Below are 21,275 nucleotides of genomic sequence, written 5' to 3' on the forward strand. Positions count from 1 at the left end.
CCCAAGATTGAGGATGCACTTTCTTTATTTGGTAGAGTCATGAGCATGTCAAGGTCACTCTCTGATCTGACCATACTATATGTACGTGATACCAGGTAGAGAATCCTCAACTGCAACCCCTATTTTTAGTTCAACACGTCTACATCACCCTCACGTATTAGCTACATCTACTCGTTTGTGTGCAAGTGTCACAACCGCTAAACACGGGTGGGGATTTTCCCCCTGAGTCACAGGAGAGAAGAGTAGTGAGAGAGGGGATCAGAGCTGCTTCATCTGTAAGGCCTTTAATCCAGGATGTTCTCACTCGTGTATAGTTACAGAAAGAAAACAAAAGCTGTGGGTACGTGTGTGAATTCGGTATTGAGCCGCTAAATTTTGTCCTTTTCACCTTTGGCGAAAAATGTTTTTAAGTGCGGAATAAAACTGAAGCGAGGCAAATATAACTAATGCAAGGGAGACTGCAAAGAAAATATGATTTTGTATAGGTAGCTTTGAGAATGTGTGTTTGTACATGCAAGAGCATATATTTCTTTTTTAAATTTTGTTTTAATGTTTATTTTTGAGACAGAGAGCATGAACGGGGGAGGGTCAGAGAGAGAGGGAGACACAGAATCGGAAGCAGGCTCCAGGCTCTGAGCTGTCAGCACAGAGTCCGACGCGGGGCTCGAACTCACAAACCGCGAGATCGTGACCTGAGCCGAAGTCGGACGCTTAACCGACTGAGCCACCCAGGCACCCCAAGAGCATGCATTTCTGAGGCCTACGTCAGAGACCGGAAAGAAGAACATTTATTCTTGAGATGATATGTAAGTGTTCAAAAGCTTGTTTCTGCGGTAATGAGGGCACAGATAGAAAATGTATCATATGATCAAGTCTTATCAATTGTATTGGTAGCCTAGGCCAGAAATGAAGTATATTATTATAACCAATGATAAGTAGTTCCGACTTAGCACACCATGATTTGCTGATGTTTAACATTACATTACCAGCACTACTGGAAGATCAGATTTTGGTTTCTGTCAAAGGGGGAAAGTTTCAAGTCTGAAACATTTAAAATTTCAGTAGGGAAGGCTCCATCGATCATTTCTTATTTGCTTCCCCATAGATTTTTCTTCTAGGCTCCAACAGCTTCTACATGTCAGGTGTTAAGAATCAGTTGTTAGGGGCCAAATCACGTCCCCCTCAAAATTTCATATTGAATGCCTGACCTTCACACCTCAGAATGTGAACATATTTGGAGAGACAGTCCTTACGGAGGTAATCAGGTTAAAATGAGGGTGGGCCCTAACCGGATATAACTGGTATCCTCGGAAGAAGAGGGAATTTGAACAGACACACGTAGAGAAAAGACTAGGGGAAGACAGGGACAAGACGACCATCTATGAGTTGAAAAAAGAGGCCTGAACAGATCCTTCCCACATGACCTTTGGAAAGAAATCAACCCCACAGAAACCTTGATCTCAGACTTCTGGCTTACAGAACCGTGCAAAGATAAATTTCTGTTGTTGAAGTCACACAGGCTGAGGTACTTTGTTACACGAGTGCCAGGTAACGCATACATCGGTGAATTGGATATCTCGTTTTCATTTTTGTATAGCTGTCAGAACACCCTCCTTAGTCACAGAGGTCAAAACGCATGTGAGTTTTTTTGTGTCCTAAACGAGTCCTCCAGAATTTTTTTTTAATTGTCTTTTTCAACGTTTATTTATTTTTGGGACAGAGAGAGACAGAGCATGAACGGGGGAGGGGCAGAGAGAGAGAGGGAGACACAGAATCGGAAACAGGCTCCAGGCTCTGAGCCATCAGCCCAGAGCCCGACGCGGGGCTCGAATTCACGGGCCGCGAGATCGTGACCTGGCTGAAGTCGGACGCTTAACCGACTGCGCCACCCAGGCGCCCCCAGAATTTTAAATATGTATCATTTAAGTATGTGACTTTGGTAGTATGAAATACAGGATTTTATGCCCATTATTAGTTTTGCACATGCTCCCTGCAGTTACCAGTTCGCCCATCTCCATACGTGTCTTCCAGATTTCTTTGCTGCCTGATTCCTCTCGCCCCCATGTACCCAGTGCTCTGACTCTAGCAGCAGCGAAGGTCAGACCTGAAGAGGTGCCCCCAAACTTCTTTTTAGAAAGAAGCCTGCACAGCAGCTTAACTTAATGCTTTTGTGTGTCTGGGTAAAGATCTGAAAATAGGCGTTTCTATTAATGATAATAATAATCGAAAGCCTTGCACGAGCCAATGAATATGGGAACCTACAGTCAACCGCTCCGGGTCTCGTCCCCCGTGTGCCTGAGAAGTGGGACACTGGGAACATTTTTACCTGCTTTTTGCTCTTTGCATTTCTGATGAGCTCTTGTACAAATACTGTTTACCCCTCTGGGAAAAGCCTTTCCTTTTGCCTTTTCCCTGCCTCCTGTGCTGAGCAACAGCCAGACCGCTTTGATTTCCCTGAGGGTTCCCAGAGGCCTTGCATCCGTGCAAAGCCGGCTGGAGTCACTGAGTGTGGGAAGTGGCCTCACTGATGACCGGACAGCAGTGCCTCAGATCCTTGTGCTGAGACACCAGCGTCACTATGACTCACAGGGACAAGGAGGCAATCCCGAATCCAGCTCGGGGTCCGGCCTGGGAGGCCGCTGGCTAACGGGCTCCACTGGACTGCTAGCTCTAACTCTAGAGGAAGGGAGCCCCTTTGGAGGACCCCCAGCCTGTGAAATGGAGCACGAAGCCCGTTCTTTGCCTAAGCGCACTCACTACACAGAGACAGGCTTGAGCCAAAAACTACCTGACACGACTCAATCACAAATGACCCCAAACATGCTTCTGGTAATGTTGTAGGGTTCCCGTAGAAACACACTCCAAAATTACTAGTTTCGTTGGGAATATCCCAAGAGATGCCAGAGGGAGCACTCGGATGGGAAGCTCTACTGTGACAGAACACGGCCAAAGGACTGAGTTCAAGTTCAAACCTGACCCCTCACGGGCTGGGGGACCTGCTGCAAATTGCCACCTTAGCGCCCCGTTTGTAAAATGCAAGAACTCTCTGGGGCTGCTGCGGGGATTAAGTGAGACACGGCACACCAAGAGCTTAGCGCAAAGCCCGTCGCCTTATAAATACTTAAGTTGCTCAAAAACGCTGATGACGAGAGCCACAAATTAAAACACAAAGCAGAAATTCTCAGTCCAGAAGTTAGAAGGGAGAAATGTAAAAAAAAAGTTTCAGGGGCGTAAAAAAAAAAAAAAAAAAAAGAAGGTCCCTCAACCCAGTAACTAATTTGTGTGAACACTGTTCCATTATTCACCGTTCCTTAATACTAATTATTATATAGCTGTTTTGTGTGTGCACAACTAATGAGGCTCTGTGCGTGGAGTTTACCAAGGGAGATGAAACCAGACCCACAGTGTGAAATACACCCTGCAAATATTTATAGTTCCTAGTTCTCCCACCTGTCCCAGCAATAAAGACGAAAATTCCTTCCATGAGGAAGGAATTCCATCTACATGACTCCTCTTCCAGGTGCGTGAACTGTGCCTCGACAGTGATTTCTCTACACTTGAAGGGAGTGAATAAATGATGTGAGCCAGACCAGGACAATGCAGCATTGATTCATTCCTTCAAATCAGCACTATTCACTGAATTCCTCTCATGGACTAAGAACTATGAGATGTGGCACCTTAAAAGGTGAACGAGATGTGGCTGCTGCCCTCAAGAGGCTCAGCGTCGAGAGAGGCAAAGACTCACTCACTACAGAGGAACGGTGTCTTACCCGAGGAGCCAGTCCTGCAGGTAGGCAACAACATAATGCTTGGGAAGGGAAGTCTAGCAAATGTTCACACTGATCTCTCTTCTAGTCCTTGAATAAAACAAGCTCTTTTTGGCCCCAGGGACTTTGCACTTGCCCTTGTTTTATCTAGAAACTAGCATGGCTAGCTCCTGCTCTATATTCAAGACCAAGTTCAAAAACTTACCTCTCCAAGAACCTTTCCCTGGTTTCTCTACCTCACTTAGTCCCCCGCCAGGCGCCAGCTGCTCTGACACTTGGTTCTTTAGTTTTTAAGACCGTTTACTCCAATATGTAGTCATTATTTTAGTTCTGAATTGTTTTTGTCACTATTGCCTACCCTCCACCACCACTGGAACCTAATAATAGGAGAGGAGGAAACTTGATTAATATCGCCAGCACCTGACATATGGCCTGCTCCATTGCAGGCTCTTCATAGCTCTTATAAATAAATGAATAAGAGGAAATAATGCCAGAGGACCGTATGCTTCTCTCTTTCACAACATCTGTCACTCTCGGCAGTACCTTAGGATTTATCCTTCTGCTTTTCCCACCACACTATGGGTCCACATAGGTCACTAGCTTATCCCTGGTGCTAACTCGAGCGCATAGTACCCACTCAATAAATACTTGCCAAATGAACACGCCAGATTTTACAGAATGAAATGTATGAAGTACAGAAGGAGAGGAGGTTTCAGGTTTCTCAAACCACAGGTGCAGAGAGGTGGATATGTAAGAATGCATGGGCCACTCAGCCGTCCATCTCCAGGGTGTGGAGTGACTTGGGTGCATATTATGGGCAATGTCTGGAGCAGGGATCAGGCAAGAGGGAAGCCAGATGATGCCTGCGCAAGATGTCCTGCAAAAGACCCAGGATCTGAGTCTGTTGCTGATGGAAAGCTATGATAAAAGAGGGATTTTAGGACTGGGTCTGAAATTCATTCCTTCTTAGATAAGGAACCGAGGTACCTGTATGGAGGAGATACAGGCAAAGGGGTTGTTGTGCATAATGCTGGAGGTCTAGAGGCAGGACTGCCTTGTTTTTAAGCCTGGCCCCTCCGCTTATTGGCTGTACAACCTCATGCTAAGCATCTAACGTCTCTGTGCTCAGTTTCCTCATATGTAATATTAGGAATGACGATAGTAACTATTTCACAGAGTTTCTGTGATTATTCAATGATACAAGGTATATGCAATGTACTAACATGTATTCAAAACATATCAGTCTCCCCAAAAATATTAATTATAATTACTACTGCTGTTATCACCATAGTTCTTTTGCCCAGAAAGGTAGTGAGGGAAACACCCACCTCAAGAATTTCATTTGGAAGGAAGGAAACAGTCTTAAAATCACTGCACATTTATTCAGCATTTTTATATCTTCCTGTCATTAATTGAGGTATTCATTGTAGACTCTCATTTACAGAAGACAAAACTGTTCTTCTAATAAGAAAGGGGCAAAATTAGACTTTCTACCTTCAATGACAGTATCATGAATGGGAAATACAGATGTTGACAGACTCTTCCACAGCAGAATAAAGAAGAAATCAAACCTTAAGACCTAACCACATCAGAGTGTTTCCCTCTGATCCAGAAGAACAAAATCCCTGCAAAGTTCCCCAGGCTTCTCTTTCTGGAAAAATGCAAGGGCAGCAACCACGAGCCCTGTCAGGGTCTCAGGAAGAAGGGAGCGGGTCCCAGACTCCCTTTCACCTCTCTTAACATAGCACAGAGTCTCTCAGCCGAGCTAAACTCATCCACAGAGTGTGGGCATGTTCATTGCTAAGGGATGTCGGAGCCCAGGATCCAGAAAGAATTGTTGGGAGTTTCAGTAACAGAAAAATCTATTTAGCATTGGGGGAGCTGAGAACGCTGGGAATATCCCTTTACTGAGCCCCTTTCAATCGTCTGCCAAGTGCTATGCCCTGCACACAGCTGAGTCTTGCGCTTAAACAGTTGCCGTTCTTTTGATCTTTAAAGACAAATTGTCAGACCTCAGAGAGAGCCAGGCAACTGTCCAAAAAAAGAGAAGCGAGATGGCAAAACTTTTAGAAATAGCTAGGAAGGAAAAAAAAGGAACTGGGGTTCTCATGAGCAGGGGAATTTAAGGAGGATCTGGTAACAGCAGAGCATGAACTGGTGGACAGGACAGCAGGAGGACTGACATTGTTCCCTGACCAACCTGTAGCACAGACACCCGCTCATGTGCTCCCACCTCTGCCTGTCCCACAGTACCCTTCTGCCAGGCAAACTTGGAGGCTGACACAAATGTCATCTGGCCTGTCAATATAAAAAAAAAAAAGGGTTCACAATACCCCCATTTTTTTTTGAGAGACAGAGAATCCCAAGCAGGGCTTGGATCCCAACATTGGGCTCAATCCCACGAACCATGAAATCATGACCCAAATCGACAGACGCTTAGCTGAGTCACCCAGGTACCCCACAATATCCTTTATTCACGTGTCTTGTTTAAATAGTAACAGCTAATAATTTCCATTCCAACAGGTCAAGATCCTAGAATGTTCTAAGATAATCACTAGGCCACATCAGCTGCAGCAGTCCCTAGGAAAATCTCAGCTTGTATGAAAGCCTTCTGCACAAGCCCCTACTCAGCCTCAGCTTAGACTCTGCATTCCAGTGATAACCACCAGAAGCCTACTCCACTGGGCGGCACCTGCTCACACAGACAGGTCTGCCCATAGGGCCACAGCTCTCTCACAGGTGGCCGTCTTCTAATTCTACAGTAAGCCCGTTCTCCAAGGGGACTGCTGAGAAACACTGTGGTTTAGAGACAGGTTATTTGCCCTCTGAAGGCTTCTCTGCTCTGATCAGGTAAGCAGCACTGTCAGCACAGACTGGCCATGGTTCCTACTTTTTTATTACTTGTCCACAGCTCAGTCATCCCCGCAGATTTTGTTCAAACTGAAAAGAGTGTAATGACTCGACAAAAAACACCTCCTGGTGGTTCCAACAAGGAGAGACCCAACTCTCTTTACAGTGGGATAACTGTACCAATAGAGGATACTCTTAGCAACTTCTCCAAGAAATGTCATCAATACGAGTAAGGGTTAGGTTCAGTTTGGTCGCGTACTTCAACACATCCCAACGTTCCCGCACACTCCCTGGCCGACTGCTCACTCAATACCAACTCGAGAACCCCTTCAGCTGCTCTTCTCACACTTATAGGCAGAGTTTTGAAAGTTAAAGACCTATTTCCCAGAGTCCCTTGCAGGAGGATTTTATACGTGGCCCAGTTTCCATCAAGCAGGCACGTTTTGAGTCTTAGAGGTAGCGGTCAGCAACCAGAAAAAAAAGGGGCCAAATTTGGGGAGATTGGGTACTTGGGCAAGAAAGGAGCAGACGTAACTAGTTTTGAGGGCACAGGTATGGTGGTGTTTCCAGTGTTCAGTTCTTAGCACGTGTGCTGAACTGTGGGTAATTTTAGCAGCAGGGCTTCTGCGACATCAGTCACGTTTGGCATGATTAGACATTTCTCTTAGTTCTGTTGCCTTCTGCTGTAATATTATTGGATCCAACTCAAATCTTCTGGCCCTTCTGGAAATTCTAGTGAGCTATATAATACCCTTGAATAACCCCCTTCCTGCTTAACTAGCTACAGTAGAGATCTTGCTGCGGCTAAAAACCCTCACAGATACAGGGTTTCTTGAATTAGTAATTGTAATTAATACTCTCAACCTCTCTTCCTAAGAAATTAAAATCTCAAGTGCCCAACACAATTGCTCGCCAATTTATCCCTGGCCGATTCTGACAGCAATTCAGAAGATTCCAGTTATAATCTTTCACTCAGTGACCTCCCCAGAGCAGTCCTGTCCCCATCCCCAAGAAAGCCATATTCTAGTCATGCACTTTTCAATTCTTACGTCTACATAAGAATATCGATATTCTCTCTCCTTCTGGGTATAAAATACAGAAGTGGAGGACTAAAACCTCTCCTCGGATTAAGTGGGGTTCCAACACAAGAGAATCTTTTGATAAGAGTTTCTAACTTCTTATCTAGTATCACTGAAATTGTCCCAAGGCCAGAGTGTGGAGTTTGTATGATACCGACATAGCAAAAGGAAGAACCACTTCTATCCAATAGACTGGAGTGTGGTGAATTCTAAGGCAATTTTTAACCAAACCAAGTGGGATATTTAGTAATTTCCTAGAGTTCAAGGTACCACTTCTCGATGCTAAGGGCCCTCTCTCCCCAGCAAGTCTTGTAAATTTTTGGCCTTATTAGGAATCAAGTCACAACAATACCCTCCAGTTTCCTCAGTTTAATGCCTGGTAATCACAGCCTTACCAATACCTTTATGTTCCATTCTGAAATTTAAAGAACATGTTTTCCACACTGAAAGTCACACAGTTTGCATATCAAGCCACTACCATTTTCCAAAACAGAAGAGGACAGAAATCAAACCAACAAGTTTTATGAAACAAACAGATTTTTTTTAAAAAGCAGACAGGGGCTCCTGGGTGGCTTAGTCAGTTAAGCATCTGACTTTGGCTCAGGTCATGATCTCATGGTTCGTGGGTTCAAGCCCTAGCATCGGGCTCTGTGCCGACAGTTCAGAGCCTGGAGCCCCTCCTCTGCTCGTACTCTGTCTCTGTCCCTCAAAAAATAAATAAATGTTTAAAAAACAATGGGGAAAAAAAAGCAGACAAAAGACCAGAACCCGATGATGTGTTTGATGAGAAAGACAGTGGTGGGAAAAAAGTACTTTCTGGCTATGAGTTCAGTGACTGGGCTACAAAGGAGGAAAATGGAGTCAGAAAAGAAGGAAACATGGAGCTGATTCTATTCCTAAACAACAGAGTGGATTTAGAAGAATCACTGATGTTTTCTGTCCTCACTTATTCTATCAGGGTTACATCAGATAACAGACAAGGTAATGATCCTAGACAGTGGGATTTATCTAACATGACCAAAGTTTTAATGAATGTATAATACCCAGGGGAAGCATGGTGAAGTTGAAAAGGCACTGGGTCTTTGGGGTCAGTCTGACTTTAAATTTGAATCACCACTTAGAAGCTGTGAAACGTGAGGCAAGTGGCTTAACCTCTCTGGGCATGTGCATTCTCAGATCTAAAGTAGGATAAATACAATGCACTGCACAGAACGGCTTTGAAGCTGAATGAGAAGTGCCTATCACAGTGCCTGACTCAAAACGAGTGGGTTCGCTATCTCCCTCTTTCCTGTTCATGTCCTGAGCTAAAATAGCAGGAAGCCCTGATGGGTTATTCTTTCCTCAAGAAAGGAAGGACATAATTTATAATTGTATAACTTTTTAAAATTTTTTTTAAATTTTTTTCAACGTTTTTTATTTATTTTTGGGACAGAGAGAGACAGAGCATGAATGGGGGAGAGGCAGAGAGACAGGGAGACACAGAATCAGAAACAGGCTCCAGGCTCCGAGCCATCAGCCCAGAGCCTGACGCGGGGCTCGAACTCACGGACCGCGAGATCGTGACCTGGCTGAAGTCGGACGCTTAACCGACTGCGCCACCCAGGCGCCCCTATAATTGTATAACTTAATGAAAATATTACGTAAATAACTTCTTTACTGCAGCTTCCACATTTGTAAGTTTAATGTGTGAAACCTTTTTTTTGCTTCTAACATTTATCTGTTATACACATATTTAATCAGCACCTACTATGTCCTACTCCTTGTTCTAGGCAAAAGGGATACAGTAGAGAACAAAACCGGTCAGGTCCCTGTCCTCCTGAAAGTTATACTCTGGTAGATGTGTACCAGAACAGTTATAGAAATAATGTTCTAGAGAGCCCAGTCATTTCTCTGACATCAGCCGTAACAACATTTTTCTAGATATGTCTCCGGAGGCAAGGGACACAAAAGCAAAAATACACTACTGGGACGACATCAAAATGAAAAGCTTTTGCACAGTAAAGGAAACAGTCAACAAGACTAAAAGACAACCCACTGAATGGCAGAAGATATTTGTCAATGACATATCCAATAAAGGGTTAGTATCCAAAAAGGAACTTACACACCTCAACACCCAACAAACAAATAATCCAATTAAAAATGGACAGAACCCATGAACAGACATGTCTCCAAAGAAGACAAAGAAGACATGGTTGGCCTCTCCAAAGAGGCCAACAGACACATGAAAAATGCTCAACACCACTCATCTTCGGGGAAGTGGAAATCAAAACCACAATGAGTCCTCATCACTTCACACCTGTCAGAATGGCTAAAATCAAAAACACAAGAAATAACAAGTGTTGGCGAGGACTTGAAGAAGGAACCCTTTTGCACTCTTGGTGGGAATGCAAACTGGTGCAGCCACTGTGGAAAACAATATGGAGATTCCTCAAAAACTTACAAATACAATTACCCTTTGATCCAGTAATTACACTACTAGGTATTTACCCAGAGTACAAAAACACTGGTTTAAAGGGAAATACGCACCCCTACGTGTATATAGTAGCATTATCTACAATAGCCAAGATATGGAAGCAAACCAATGTCCATCAATTGATGAGTAGATAAAAAAAAAGAAGTGGTGAATATATACAGCAGATTATTTTTCAGCCATAAAAAAAGAATGGAATCTTGCTATTTGCAAGATGGAGCCAGAGAGCATTATGCTAAGCAAAAGAAGTCAGAGAAAAGACAAATGCCATATGATTTCACTTATATGTGGACTTTAAGAAAGAAAACAAGCAAAGAAACAAAAGAGACAAACCAAAAACCACTCTGAAATGTAGGCAACAAACTGGTGGTTACCAGAGAGGAAGGTGGAGGTGGGGGTGGGGGTGGGGTTGGGGGGGGTGTGGGGAAGGTGACACAGGCGATGGGGATTAAGGAGTGCGATTACATTAGCATTGGGTAATGTATGGAAGTGTTGAATCACTATACGGTACACCCGAAACTAACAGAACATGGTATATTAACTGAACTGGAATTAAAATTATAGGAAGAAGAAATCATGCTCTAGAACGTGTATTCTTCCATTTGCGAGTCACCTTTGCACATCAGTGTTGGGCTGTACATAGTACTGTGAAATATATAACTCACTCAGGCTAATCCCATTTTCAACTAATCATATACCTTAATTTTTGATATGTCAACAAATTAAATGTTTACCAACTTGAAATATTTTTACCGCCAGTTTTCAAAGTGAAAGCCTGAGCCAAACTTTTAACCTTCATTGCATATCACTGGATGAGAAAATGTAAAAATGTAAAAGGTCAACTATCCACCAGCCAAAAGAAGTCCTCACCTAGTGAATTACCAAATACCCTGAAGGGTCTTTCTGAATCACGTCCCCGCTTTGTCCAATTTATTCCAAACTTTTCAACATTTTCCATATCTACCCAGCACCCCCCACCACCACCACCTACCACCTAATCCTTCTCTCATTTTTTCTTCCCGTATTTATTAAACTGAAGTTTCTCTCACCCAGAGGAAAAAACAAGAACAGATTGTGTACATGCCTATGTGTGGTCTCTATGAACTTCATATTAGCGCAGTATTTCTAGATTGCGGCTGATAATGAAATCTTTTTAGGAACATCTTAATTTTCAAAGGTAGTGATGCTGATCTGGTTGGTCTGGGTTATGCCTGGGCACTGGGATTTTTATAAGTTCTCTGAGAAAATTCTAATGCTCAGGCCAGATGGAGAACCACTGTGGTATAGCATGGAGACTTCTTTAATTCCTTTTCCTTCCCACTCTCTATTTATGCTGAGTATTTGGGTTCTCTGGCTTTTTTTTTTTTAATGCTTACTTATTTTTGAGAGAGAGAGAGGGAGACAGAACAAACAGGGGAGGGCAGAAAGAGAGAGAGGGAGACAGAGAATCTGAAGCAGGCTCCAGACTCTGAGCCATCAGCACAGAGCCTGACATGGGGCTCCAACTCATGAACTGTGAGATCATGACCTGAGCAGAAGTTGGACACTTAAGCGCCTGAGCCACCTAGGCGCCCCTCTCGGACTGGCTTACAAATAAATTAATTTGAAAACTGTATCTCTGAGTTCTCCTGGTTTTGGAAATGTCTCACTGGATACATATGGCCACCAATTTTCATCAGATCTGTGTAGTTGTCTCCAGACAAGTAACACTTACAAAGCTGACACCCACACTCGGACACTGACTCCAGCCCCACATCATGCCTTTCACCGCGACCAACAGATTCCCATGACCTGGAAAGGGGGCATCCTGAATCCTAGATTCCAGCCACCCCACAGTTGTGGGTAACCATGTCCATGGACAACTCCATCAGAGACCAAAGGCCTATAACATGAGTCCTTTCTGCCTATTCGCAGCTAGCTAGTCAATCCTGACTTCCGGAGGCATTTTTTTCTTCTATTTTCATTTATGAGGGTTTCGTGTTCATTTTTCTGAGTGTCTCCTTGCATTTAATCTGACCAGTGTGTATCTGCAGGTCCATTTAGAGCTCAAATGTGGGCAGAGGCCAAGGAGACAGTTGAGAGTTCCCTGAGACATGCTGTGTTTATTTGTGAAGGCTGCCATGCCTCGTACCACTGAGTGGGTGGCTTCGACAAGAGAAATTTATTTTCTCAGAGTTCTACAGGCCAGAGGTCGGAGATCGACTGTCAGCAGTGTTCATTTATTCCGAGACGTGTCTCTTTGGCTCGTAGATGGCCATCTCTTCCCTGTGTCTTTGTATGGTTTTCCCTCTGTATGTGTCTGTGTCCTAATCTCCTTTCTCTGTATGCCATACTGGACTGGGACCCACTCATACATCTCCATTTAACTTTACCTCTTTAAAGGCCTGGTCTCCTAACACGGTCACATTCTGGGGTACTGAGGGTTAGAACGTGAACATTTTTTTTTTTTTTTTTAATTTTTTTTTCAACGTTTTTTATTTATTTTTGGGACAGAGAGAGACAGAGCATGAACGGGGGAGGGGCAGAGAGAGAGGGAGACACAGAATCGGAAACAGGCTCCAGGCTCCGAGCCATCAGCCCAGAGCCTGACGCGGGGCTCGAACTCACGGACCGCGAGATCGTGACCTGGCTGAAGTCGGACGCTTAACCGACTGCGCCACCCCGGCGCCCCAGAACGTGAACATTTGAATTGATGGGGGAGGGGCATAGCTCAGCCCATAGTGAAATGAGAGTTTAACACCTCCTTGTCCCCCCTCAGCTGGGATTCTATTTCTACGAAACCACGCCTGGGATATTTGTTTTGGTTTACTTTCCCCGGCATGGGAGCAGAGTGTAACTTTCTGGGAGCGAACAGGAAGACGGTTCTACATAATTTAAAAATTCCATGATAAATGTAAGGTGGTAAACATCCAACTAAAAAAAAAAAATAAAGGCTCTGAACGAAGGATAAGAAATATAGGACCTATCAACTTATGCAGCGGAGAAAGGAAAAATGTAAAATAAAGTAGCTGACTTCATGAAAACTCTGTATGTTGCATAATCTAGGAGAGATCTGATTTTAAATTTTCTGCTTCATGATCTTCATAAATGTGTTCATACTTGTCAGGAGGCAGCCCCAGTTTAGGGCTTGGAATATATAGTCACCATATGACAACTGTCTTAATTGGCCCATTCTGCTAAGTTGTTGATTTGTGCTGGGAGCCTGTTCCCATCCCAGCCCCCACTCCCCTTCTGTGCAAAGGACTCCAATTTGAACTCAGCTGCCTGCCGAAAAGCACTGGCGTGACACTCCATATACAGCGTGTTTTCAATCTATGAAGGTAATTCGCCTAAGATCCCCCTTCCGAAAATCGGAGTTTCCACATCTGAGAATCCTGCCGGAGTCCATCAGTGTGTGCGCCTATGACAAGTAGGGCATGATGACAGGGACCTACCTTGAGGTTTGGGCTTAGTCAGCTTGCCACAGGGCTTGGAGATAGTGACTGTCTTCTGGCAGTCGGCATTGTGGAGGGCTCGCTTCAGACTTCCGGTCCTGGTCTTCAAGGCAGTATTCAGGTCACATTCTCCCCAGGCCTGGAACTGGTATTTGCACTCCGCTAAAGGCAGGGTAGGACCAAACAGAAATCTTTGAGCTCCTCTAGGAGTGCCAGAGAAGTAGGCACACTTTTGTTTTTCACTTTCTGCAGTGAGAGGATTGTAGATTCACATGCAGTTGCAAGAAGTAATATAGAAAGATCCCTAGATCCTTCAGCCAATTTCCCTCAATTGTGATGAGCTTACATAACCAGAGCCCGCTGGCGCAACCAGGAAACGAACAGGGATACATTCCACAAAAGTTATTCAGGCCCTGCCAATTTCACGCGCACTTATTTGTGTATATGCATGTGTGCACACATTTAGTTCCCTGCGACTTGGCCACATGTGCAGATATGAGTGAATATCAATACCATTAACATACAAAAGAGCTCCAACACAGGAGTCCTTCGGGTGAATCCTTTCCTAGCCTTAGACTAGGCATCTTCCTCCCTTCTCGATCTCCTTAACCCCTGGCAATCACTCATCCATTCTCCATGGCTATCATTTTGTCATGTTAAGAACGTTACGTAGGGGCGCCTGGGTGGCTCAGTTGGTTGAGCGTCCGACTTGATATTGGCTCAGGTCATGTTCCCAGGGTTGTAGGATCGAGCCTCCTGTCAGACTCTGCACTGAGCATGGAGCCCGCTTAAAATTTCCTCTCTCCCCCTCCTCCCCTCTGCCCTGCCTCTCACTCTAAACAAACAAACAAACAAACACGTTATGTAAATAGAATCATACAGTAGGTAACCTTTTGAGATCGGCTTTTTTCACGCAGCATAATTTCCTGGGTGTCCATCCAAGTTGTGTGTTTCAACAGTGAGTTTCTCTTTATTGCCGGGTAGTATCCCATGGTGGGATGGGAATGTATTATGGTTTCAGCACTCACCCGTTGAAGGAAACCTGGGTTGTTTCCAGGTTTTAGCTGTCATAAATAAAGCTGCTCTTTACTATCCGTGTACAGAGTTTTATAGCAATGGAAGTTTTCATTCTTCTAGGGTAAATGGCCAAAAGTGAAGCCTGCATTGTATGGTAAACAGATGTTTGGTCTTATAACAAGACTACCATCCTTTTTTTTTTTTAATGTGGCTATACCGTTTTACATTTCCATCGGCAAAGTATGAGTGATCTAGTTTCCCAACATCGTCTCTAGCCTTTGGTGTTATTTGTAATTTTAGTTATTCTGATGGATGCGTAGTATACAGTGACATCTCACTGGTTTTCACTTCCTTTTCCCTAACAGGGAAAAGAAGTTCAACACTTTTTTCAGTTGTTTATTTGCCACTTGTATTTTGCCTATGGCAAAATGTTTGCCCCTATCTTTTACCCACCTTCTAATTGGATTCTTAGTTTTGAGAGTTCTTTATAAAGTCTAGGTATACGTTCTTTAAGACATACTTTTAAAAATTTTCCGTAGGGTCTTTAGAGGACCCATGTATATGTAAGACCAAATGTATCTGAATTTCACAGTGGCCTTATAGAAGTTACCACCATTCATAAAAAGTACCCCAAAGGTTATAGAGAAAGAAAAAAAATACAGTGAATATACCCATTGTCCTTCTTCACTGACTTACAGGTCAGAATACATTTTCGCAAAGAGTAAGAACATTTGGGGCATTGTGAACTACCATGGCCAAGAGAGACAGAAAGTCTGGAATGTGGAAGAAACAGGTAATCTGGATGTTCAATAGTGGGTTTAAAAGTTGGAAGTGTTGAGGTGCCTGGGTGGCTCAGTCAGTTGAGCGTCCGACTCTTGATTTTGGCTCAGGTCACGATCTCAGGGTCATGGGATTGAGCCCTGCTTTAGCACCATGCTGAGCTTGGGGCCTGCTTAAGTGTCTCTCTCTCTCTCTGTCCTCTCTCCTCTCTCCCTCCTGCCCCTCTCCCCTGTTCATGATCTCTAAAACAAACAAACAAAAAAAGGTTGGAAGTATTGAAGGACTCCTTCCCAAATAGGCAGATGAGGCCAGCAGGAGCATGGCAATAGTCAATGAGAGAAAAGTCTGTGAAAAGTGACTATAAACAGTCTTGCTGGAATTGAGAAGTCAGTCTATTAATCACTGTGGATGGTGGGGAAAGATGGAAATGGAGAGGAGGCCTGAAAGTCACAGAAAGCGGTCTGGAGAAGGAGGAGAATAAACAAGAGAAGCAGGAAGGAAGGAAAAAGGAATGAGAAATCAAAGAAGAAGCAGAAAGAAGAGAGATTGATGCACCCTTAGGAGGGGTCAAGCGTATATATTTTACGTCCTGACTGGTACAGCAGTGGTTCTTGATCTGGGACTGTTTTGACCCCAAGGGTCATCTGGCAATACCTGAGACATTTTTAGTTGTCACAGGTGATGGAGGTGGGGAGTGCTACTCAAAATAAATAAATAAATAGATAGATAGATAGATAGATAGATAGATAAATAAATAGCAGTCAACCTCAAAAAAAAAAAACCCAAAAAATATCTGAGGGAAAAAATGCAAGCATTATCGCAGAGCACACGATTTAATCAACAGGACAACAGGAGTGGGACTTACCTCCAAATTGCTTTTTCCAGTTGCAGGGGATCTTACATCTCTGGGTCTTCATGGTTTGCTTACACTCAGCTCCAGTCCGGGTGCCCTCTCGGGTGCCCAGCCCACAGTCCCCGCTGGTGGGCACGCACACACTCCACTGCCATTCTCCACAGTCAGATTTCTTCACTTTTTTTTCTGGAAGGAAGGAAGGAAGGAAGGAAGGAAGGAAGGAAGGAAGAACAGTCAACACCTGGAAAACCCTGATTCCTCTAACAAAGCTCATTCCAGGGCGTGAGGTTGTGAGGTCTGTGCTTTCTACCTCCTTCTTCGCTGTCCAGTAAATACTGGCAACTTGATACATCTTAGCCAGATGATTGGCTCAATGAATGATCCAGAGAAGGGACAAGGAAAACTGAAGGAGACAGAACGTTAACTGAACTCTTACCATGTGCTAGGGACTGTACAAGTGATTTGATGACAGCTCCTTTTAGAAGCAAACACTTCTGTAAAGAATGGTCAAAAACAGCGAAACGAAAAAATCAGGAAACATTCTGTTAGAAGTAATGGCTGTCAGATTAGCCATTTGTAAGGCTAGTCAATGACTTGTAAGGCAAGTCAATGTTCCTTTCTCTGTCGTAGAGATGGAATAATGTAAGATGAATGAGGTGGATCACAGACCTAAACAGACTCCCAGCCCTACAGCCTGCTATTTTTGACACTGGAAGTGACATAGAAAAGGTGCTATACTGCTCTGAGCTTCAGTTTCCCCCTTTATTAAGATAACATACAACAAAAATTCCTTGCAGGACTCTCTTTGAGGGAGAGAGGCAACATAAATAAAACACCTACTTGCTGGTCAGTGTTCCGTACAGAGTAGCTACTAATATGATCATTATGTTAATAATCATCATCTATATTTTAGGACTGGTGGAGGGGAGATCGATGGGGGTGGGGGTGTCCCTTAGGTTCTTCTAAATACTTGGGAAGAAGGAAGGGAGGGAGGGAGGACAAAAGCCAGGAAGTTGGATCAGATGGATGTTAATCCATAAACAGTCTTGCCTTCGTAACCCTACTGCTTACCTGGTTTCTCTTTCTTCCCCGCTTCAGCCGTGTCCACGGCTGCCAAAATGAAAATGAATGCCAGGAAGGCAGCTGCAAATTTTCGACGCTGCTGCAGGTACTGTTGGGACTGCATTCTAGGAATAAACACAGACACAGAAGAAGGTGGTGTCAACCTAAGGCAGAGAGAAAGGCTTGTGGAACTCCTTACTGCAGGGCTCCATTTTCCATTTCTAGGATGTTAGATTTTAGGGAGATTTGTATCATTGCTCTTGGGCAAAATTCTATCTTTTCCCTCCGTCAGTCAACGAAGTGTTCTTCTGCAATTAGTCAGGTATCCACTGACAAAAATAACAACACTTCTCCACGTAAGAACTTCACACCCAATCATTTGCTAAGCACGACTCGAGAATTACGGAAGCCAAAGAATTTTCATGGCATGTTTTTGACTAGACTCCAGCAGTTAATCTCGCTGATGGTGACATATGGTAATGCCAATAACTATAGTCTTCTTCATAACTACGCAGGATTCCTAGAAACAACCACGGTGTTGTAGTCCACATGGGTAATTTGAATGGACACAATTAACGGATTATCTATGCCAGTATATGGTTTGCCTTTATCTTTAGATGGGTATGTGTCATAATGAGCAATATCTTATTTTTTAGTTTCCCATGATTATTTCATCATCGCTGTTCCATTATTCATTGGTCTACCAAAGAGTGCAGCACAAGACAGAGGTAGAGCCAGCATACTTTGATTCATTTCAAACACACTTACAAGCTCACATAAAATCGAAAAGTCATCTAAATTCTAGGATTTAATGAAGAGATTACACTGGTTGTAATTTGAAATTCTCCACATTTGGTATGAATCAAAAATCTCAGAATAACATTAGAAAGGCTCCCCTGGAACTTGAAGTCACTTGTGACAGCCAATTGTCAACATGGTCACCCATGGTTATTAGCTCTGAGCATTTTGTTTTTCTAGAAGAGTGATTTTTACATTTCTTTGAGTGTGAACAATAAAACCTACACACACACACACACACACATACACACACAGGATTGAGATCATTCTGTTCTGCAATTTCTCATTCAAAATCATCTGTGAGATGATATCCTTGTCAGTGAATCTGTCTCCCTTTCTGTGATATTGGAATGCTACTCTTTATTAGTATTTCTTTTTCAATCGATGACTTGGGACTCTATCATATGAATGAAGCGTATTTCATTTACCAATTAAAATGAACAGTTTGATCATTTGGTCCTTTCACTGACTCTTAACTCCTAATTAGCTACTCCCCATCCTCATCACTTACTAAAATCTAATCCTAGATGCTTTGTTCATCCTCCTAACGCTAAATTTTTATAACTGTACCTCACTGCTGGTCACTCAGAAACGTTCCTATTGATTCTGAGACTTTTCCTGTGCCTTCCGTTGGGCACAAATGATTTGAAGAGCCAGTCTAGACTTACTGGCTGGCAAGGCTTCCTGGAGTTGACCGCCCTGTGCATCCATGCTGCTATACATTATCATATATTTGAATATCACGTAAAGTTGTTAGGTGCAAAGTGAATCAAAGTGGAGGTCTTCTGTTGTTTTCTCCAAAGGCTGTGCAAGAACCTGCTCACAGTGACTTCGCCACTTTGGACGCAGAGAGATTTCACTGGAGTTTTCTTAGAGGGTAAATTAACTTTTACCTTCAGAACTTTTGATGTATTTCTTTCCAAGTTAGAATTTGCCTTTATGTTCAACGATGATCTACAGATACCTGAAGCATTTAGACTGTGAATTAGAGTCATGCGAAAATTCAGAAATTCCCACTGAGAAAGCACAGTTCACGAGTGAGCTTTCTGGCCACACAATGGGCTGATCATTGTATAGCCTTGTCATACATACAGCGGGAGGAGAGGACAGGAGCCTTAGGAACCCCCTGAAGAACCATGGCCAGCTGGCAGAAATAGAAAGGATGCTTCCTTCCATGACTAACACAGGCAGACAGTTATTAATAGAAAGGTGCTGATACTGGCTAATTGTAACCTTGGCATTCCTAGTTTTACATTGCTAAGTTCTTACTTTTATATTTATTTTCAAAAAGCTTTCTCTTCAGCAGGTTAAATCACTTAATTTCAAGGGCAAAAGTCCCACACAGACCAGAATTTCCTAACTGTAAGATTGTTTTGAGTCACCAGGGGTCTTAGTTGGCTCACCCGTTGTATGGGCTGAGAGGAAGGAAGGAGAGTTAGGAACCGGATGAGAGCTGGAGACTTAAAATGGAAATGTACCTTCTCTGCTTCTGATATTAATGCAGGACAATTCAGAATCTTAAGAAACGGGTAAATGGCGAATCTCAGCTTTCTTAGGTGCACGAAGGAAAAATGCACACAAGTCCATGTGTACAGAAAATGACCTGTGTACAGGAAATGTGATCAGCACTAGGTTTGAGTTGGAAAATATCTTTCTTCTTCTCACTTCCCCTCCTCCTCCTGTTTTGCTTACTATGCTGCCTGAGCCTATATTTTGATAGCTTAGATTTTTCTGGCCGGAGAAAATGAGTAAAGATTAAGAGAGTAAGGGGGTTTAGAAAAGGATTAAAGCGATCCCCAAATTCAAGTGTTCCCAAACAATACCCAATTAGCATGCTGCCGCCTGCTGCTGTAGTCAGTACTTGAGTAATTAGTACATGTATGGCTAACAGTTCCCCTGCTTGTGGTATTTGCACAGCTGATGGTTTATTTGTCCTTAGCATCAAGTAAAGGCAAAAGTTCTCCCTGTATATGTTTAACCCCATCCGCTCTTCAGCAGGGCGCTAGCTGGGCAGAGGCAAGGGCATTGATCACAGCTTTTTTTTTTTTTTTTTTTTCTCTGAGGGAAATAAAACAATGGAAGGTGGCAGCCTGCTAAATCAGCCGTTCTTTTGAATCTTTTCCTTGTTTTCACCTCCTCTTACTGCCATCTTTCGTTGGACTTACCCGGACAGATTTAATTTCATAGGGTTTAACGTTAAAGTGAAAGACTGCCATAGAGGGATGGTGAGGTCTGGAAATTATTGTTGAGTTAATCTCAATCACTAATACATCTAAAGCTCAGAGATGAAAGGAAATGAAAGTTAAAGAAACCAACTCAAAGGAAAGGTGTTAGTTTATTAAATCCTCAGCTCTTCCCTAGAGAAAGAGCTCATGAGAATGAAAAAGAGGGCTCCTCCTCTGTTAGCATTTTAATAGGATCTAGAATTTTAAAAGGCTATCGACGTCTGGTGTAAACACAAGACAAGAATGCTGGAATCTGCCCCTTAGTGACCTGGTTGGAAGGACCAACGTGGGACCTGGAGACAGAAGCTCTGGCTCACACTTCAGCTCCACCACCTAATTTTGGGAATATTCCCGGGCAAATCCCAACCATTGGAACAACATAGCAACTACTTGAGAGGCTTGCCATGAAAACGCAAGATGTAGACATAGAGCTAACCCTACAACATTAAGAAATGGCTTATTAGTTGCTCAGTAAAGTTAATTCACCCCTACACTCTTATTACTTACTACAAGGAAATACTTCTAACTTTTTCAACTGAGGGATATGGACATATAGCATTATATTAGTTTTAGATGTACAACATACTGATTCCCTATTTGTATACATTGCAAAACCGTATTTCTTTTTATTGAGAAATAACAGGTATCACACTTTAAACTATCTAATATTATTCAAAAGCAAAAGACCAAAAAAAAAAAAAAAGAAAGAAACAAAAAAAAGAGACCGATACGATTTGATTAATGTCAACTACAGACTTGTTCAGCATTATCAGGGCACAAATGCATTCTGCCTTTTGACTTCTTAGGTTAAAATACATTCAAAGACATTTATGCCCCGTAAAATTTTTTTTTTTGAAGTTTGTGGAAGTCCAGAGGTTCCATGTTGAGAATTAAGGAACATGTCAATGAAATTTAATGTGTATGAAATGGGGGGGGGGGG

The 21,275-nt window shown here is 43.1% G+C and overlaps 1 protein-coding gene across 2 annotated transcripts in view; it reads right to left on the reverse strand.

Moving 5' to 3' along the window:
- Positions 1–21,275, reverse strand: part of PTN (pleiotrophin) — a 102,032-nt gene that overhangs the window by 8,684 nt on the left and 72,073 nt on the right. For both annotated transcript variants that reach the window (XM_047827250.1, XM_047827241.1), the window contains exons 2-4: positions 17,322–17,437; positions 16,263–16,436; positions 13,601–13,762 (exon numbers count right to left, since the gene is read on the reverse strand). In XM_047827250.1, the coding sequence (XP_047683206.1) occupies positions 13,601–13,762; positions 16,263–16,436; positions 17,322–17,436 (451 nt within the window). In that variant the 5' untranslated portion in view covers position 17,437. The remainder of the gene's footprint in view (positions 1–13,600; positions 13,763–16,262; positions 16,437–17,321; positions 17,438–21,275) is intronic.

The sequence above is a fragment of the Prionailurus viverrinus genome, chromosome A2, assembly GCF_022837055.1.
Source record: "Prionailurus viverrinus isolate Anna chromosome A2, UM_Priviv_1.0, whole genome shotgun sequence".
NCBI classification, from domain to species: Eukaryota; Metazoa; Chordata; class Mammalia; order Carnivora; family Felidae; genus Prionailurus; species Prionailurus viverrinus.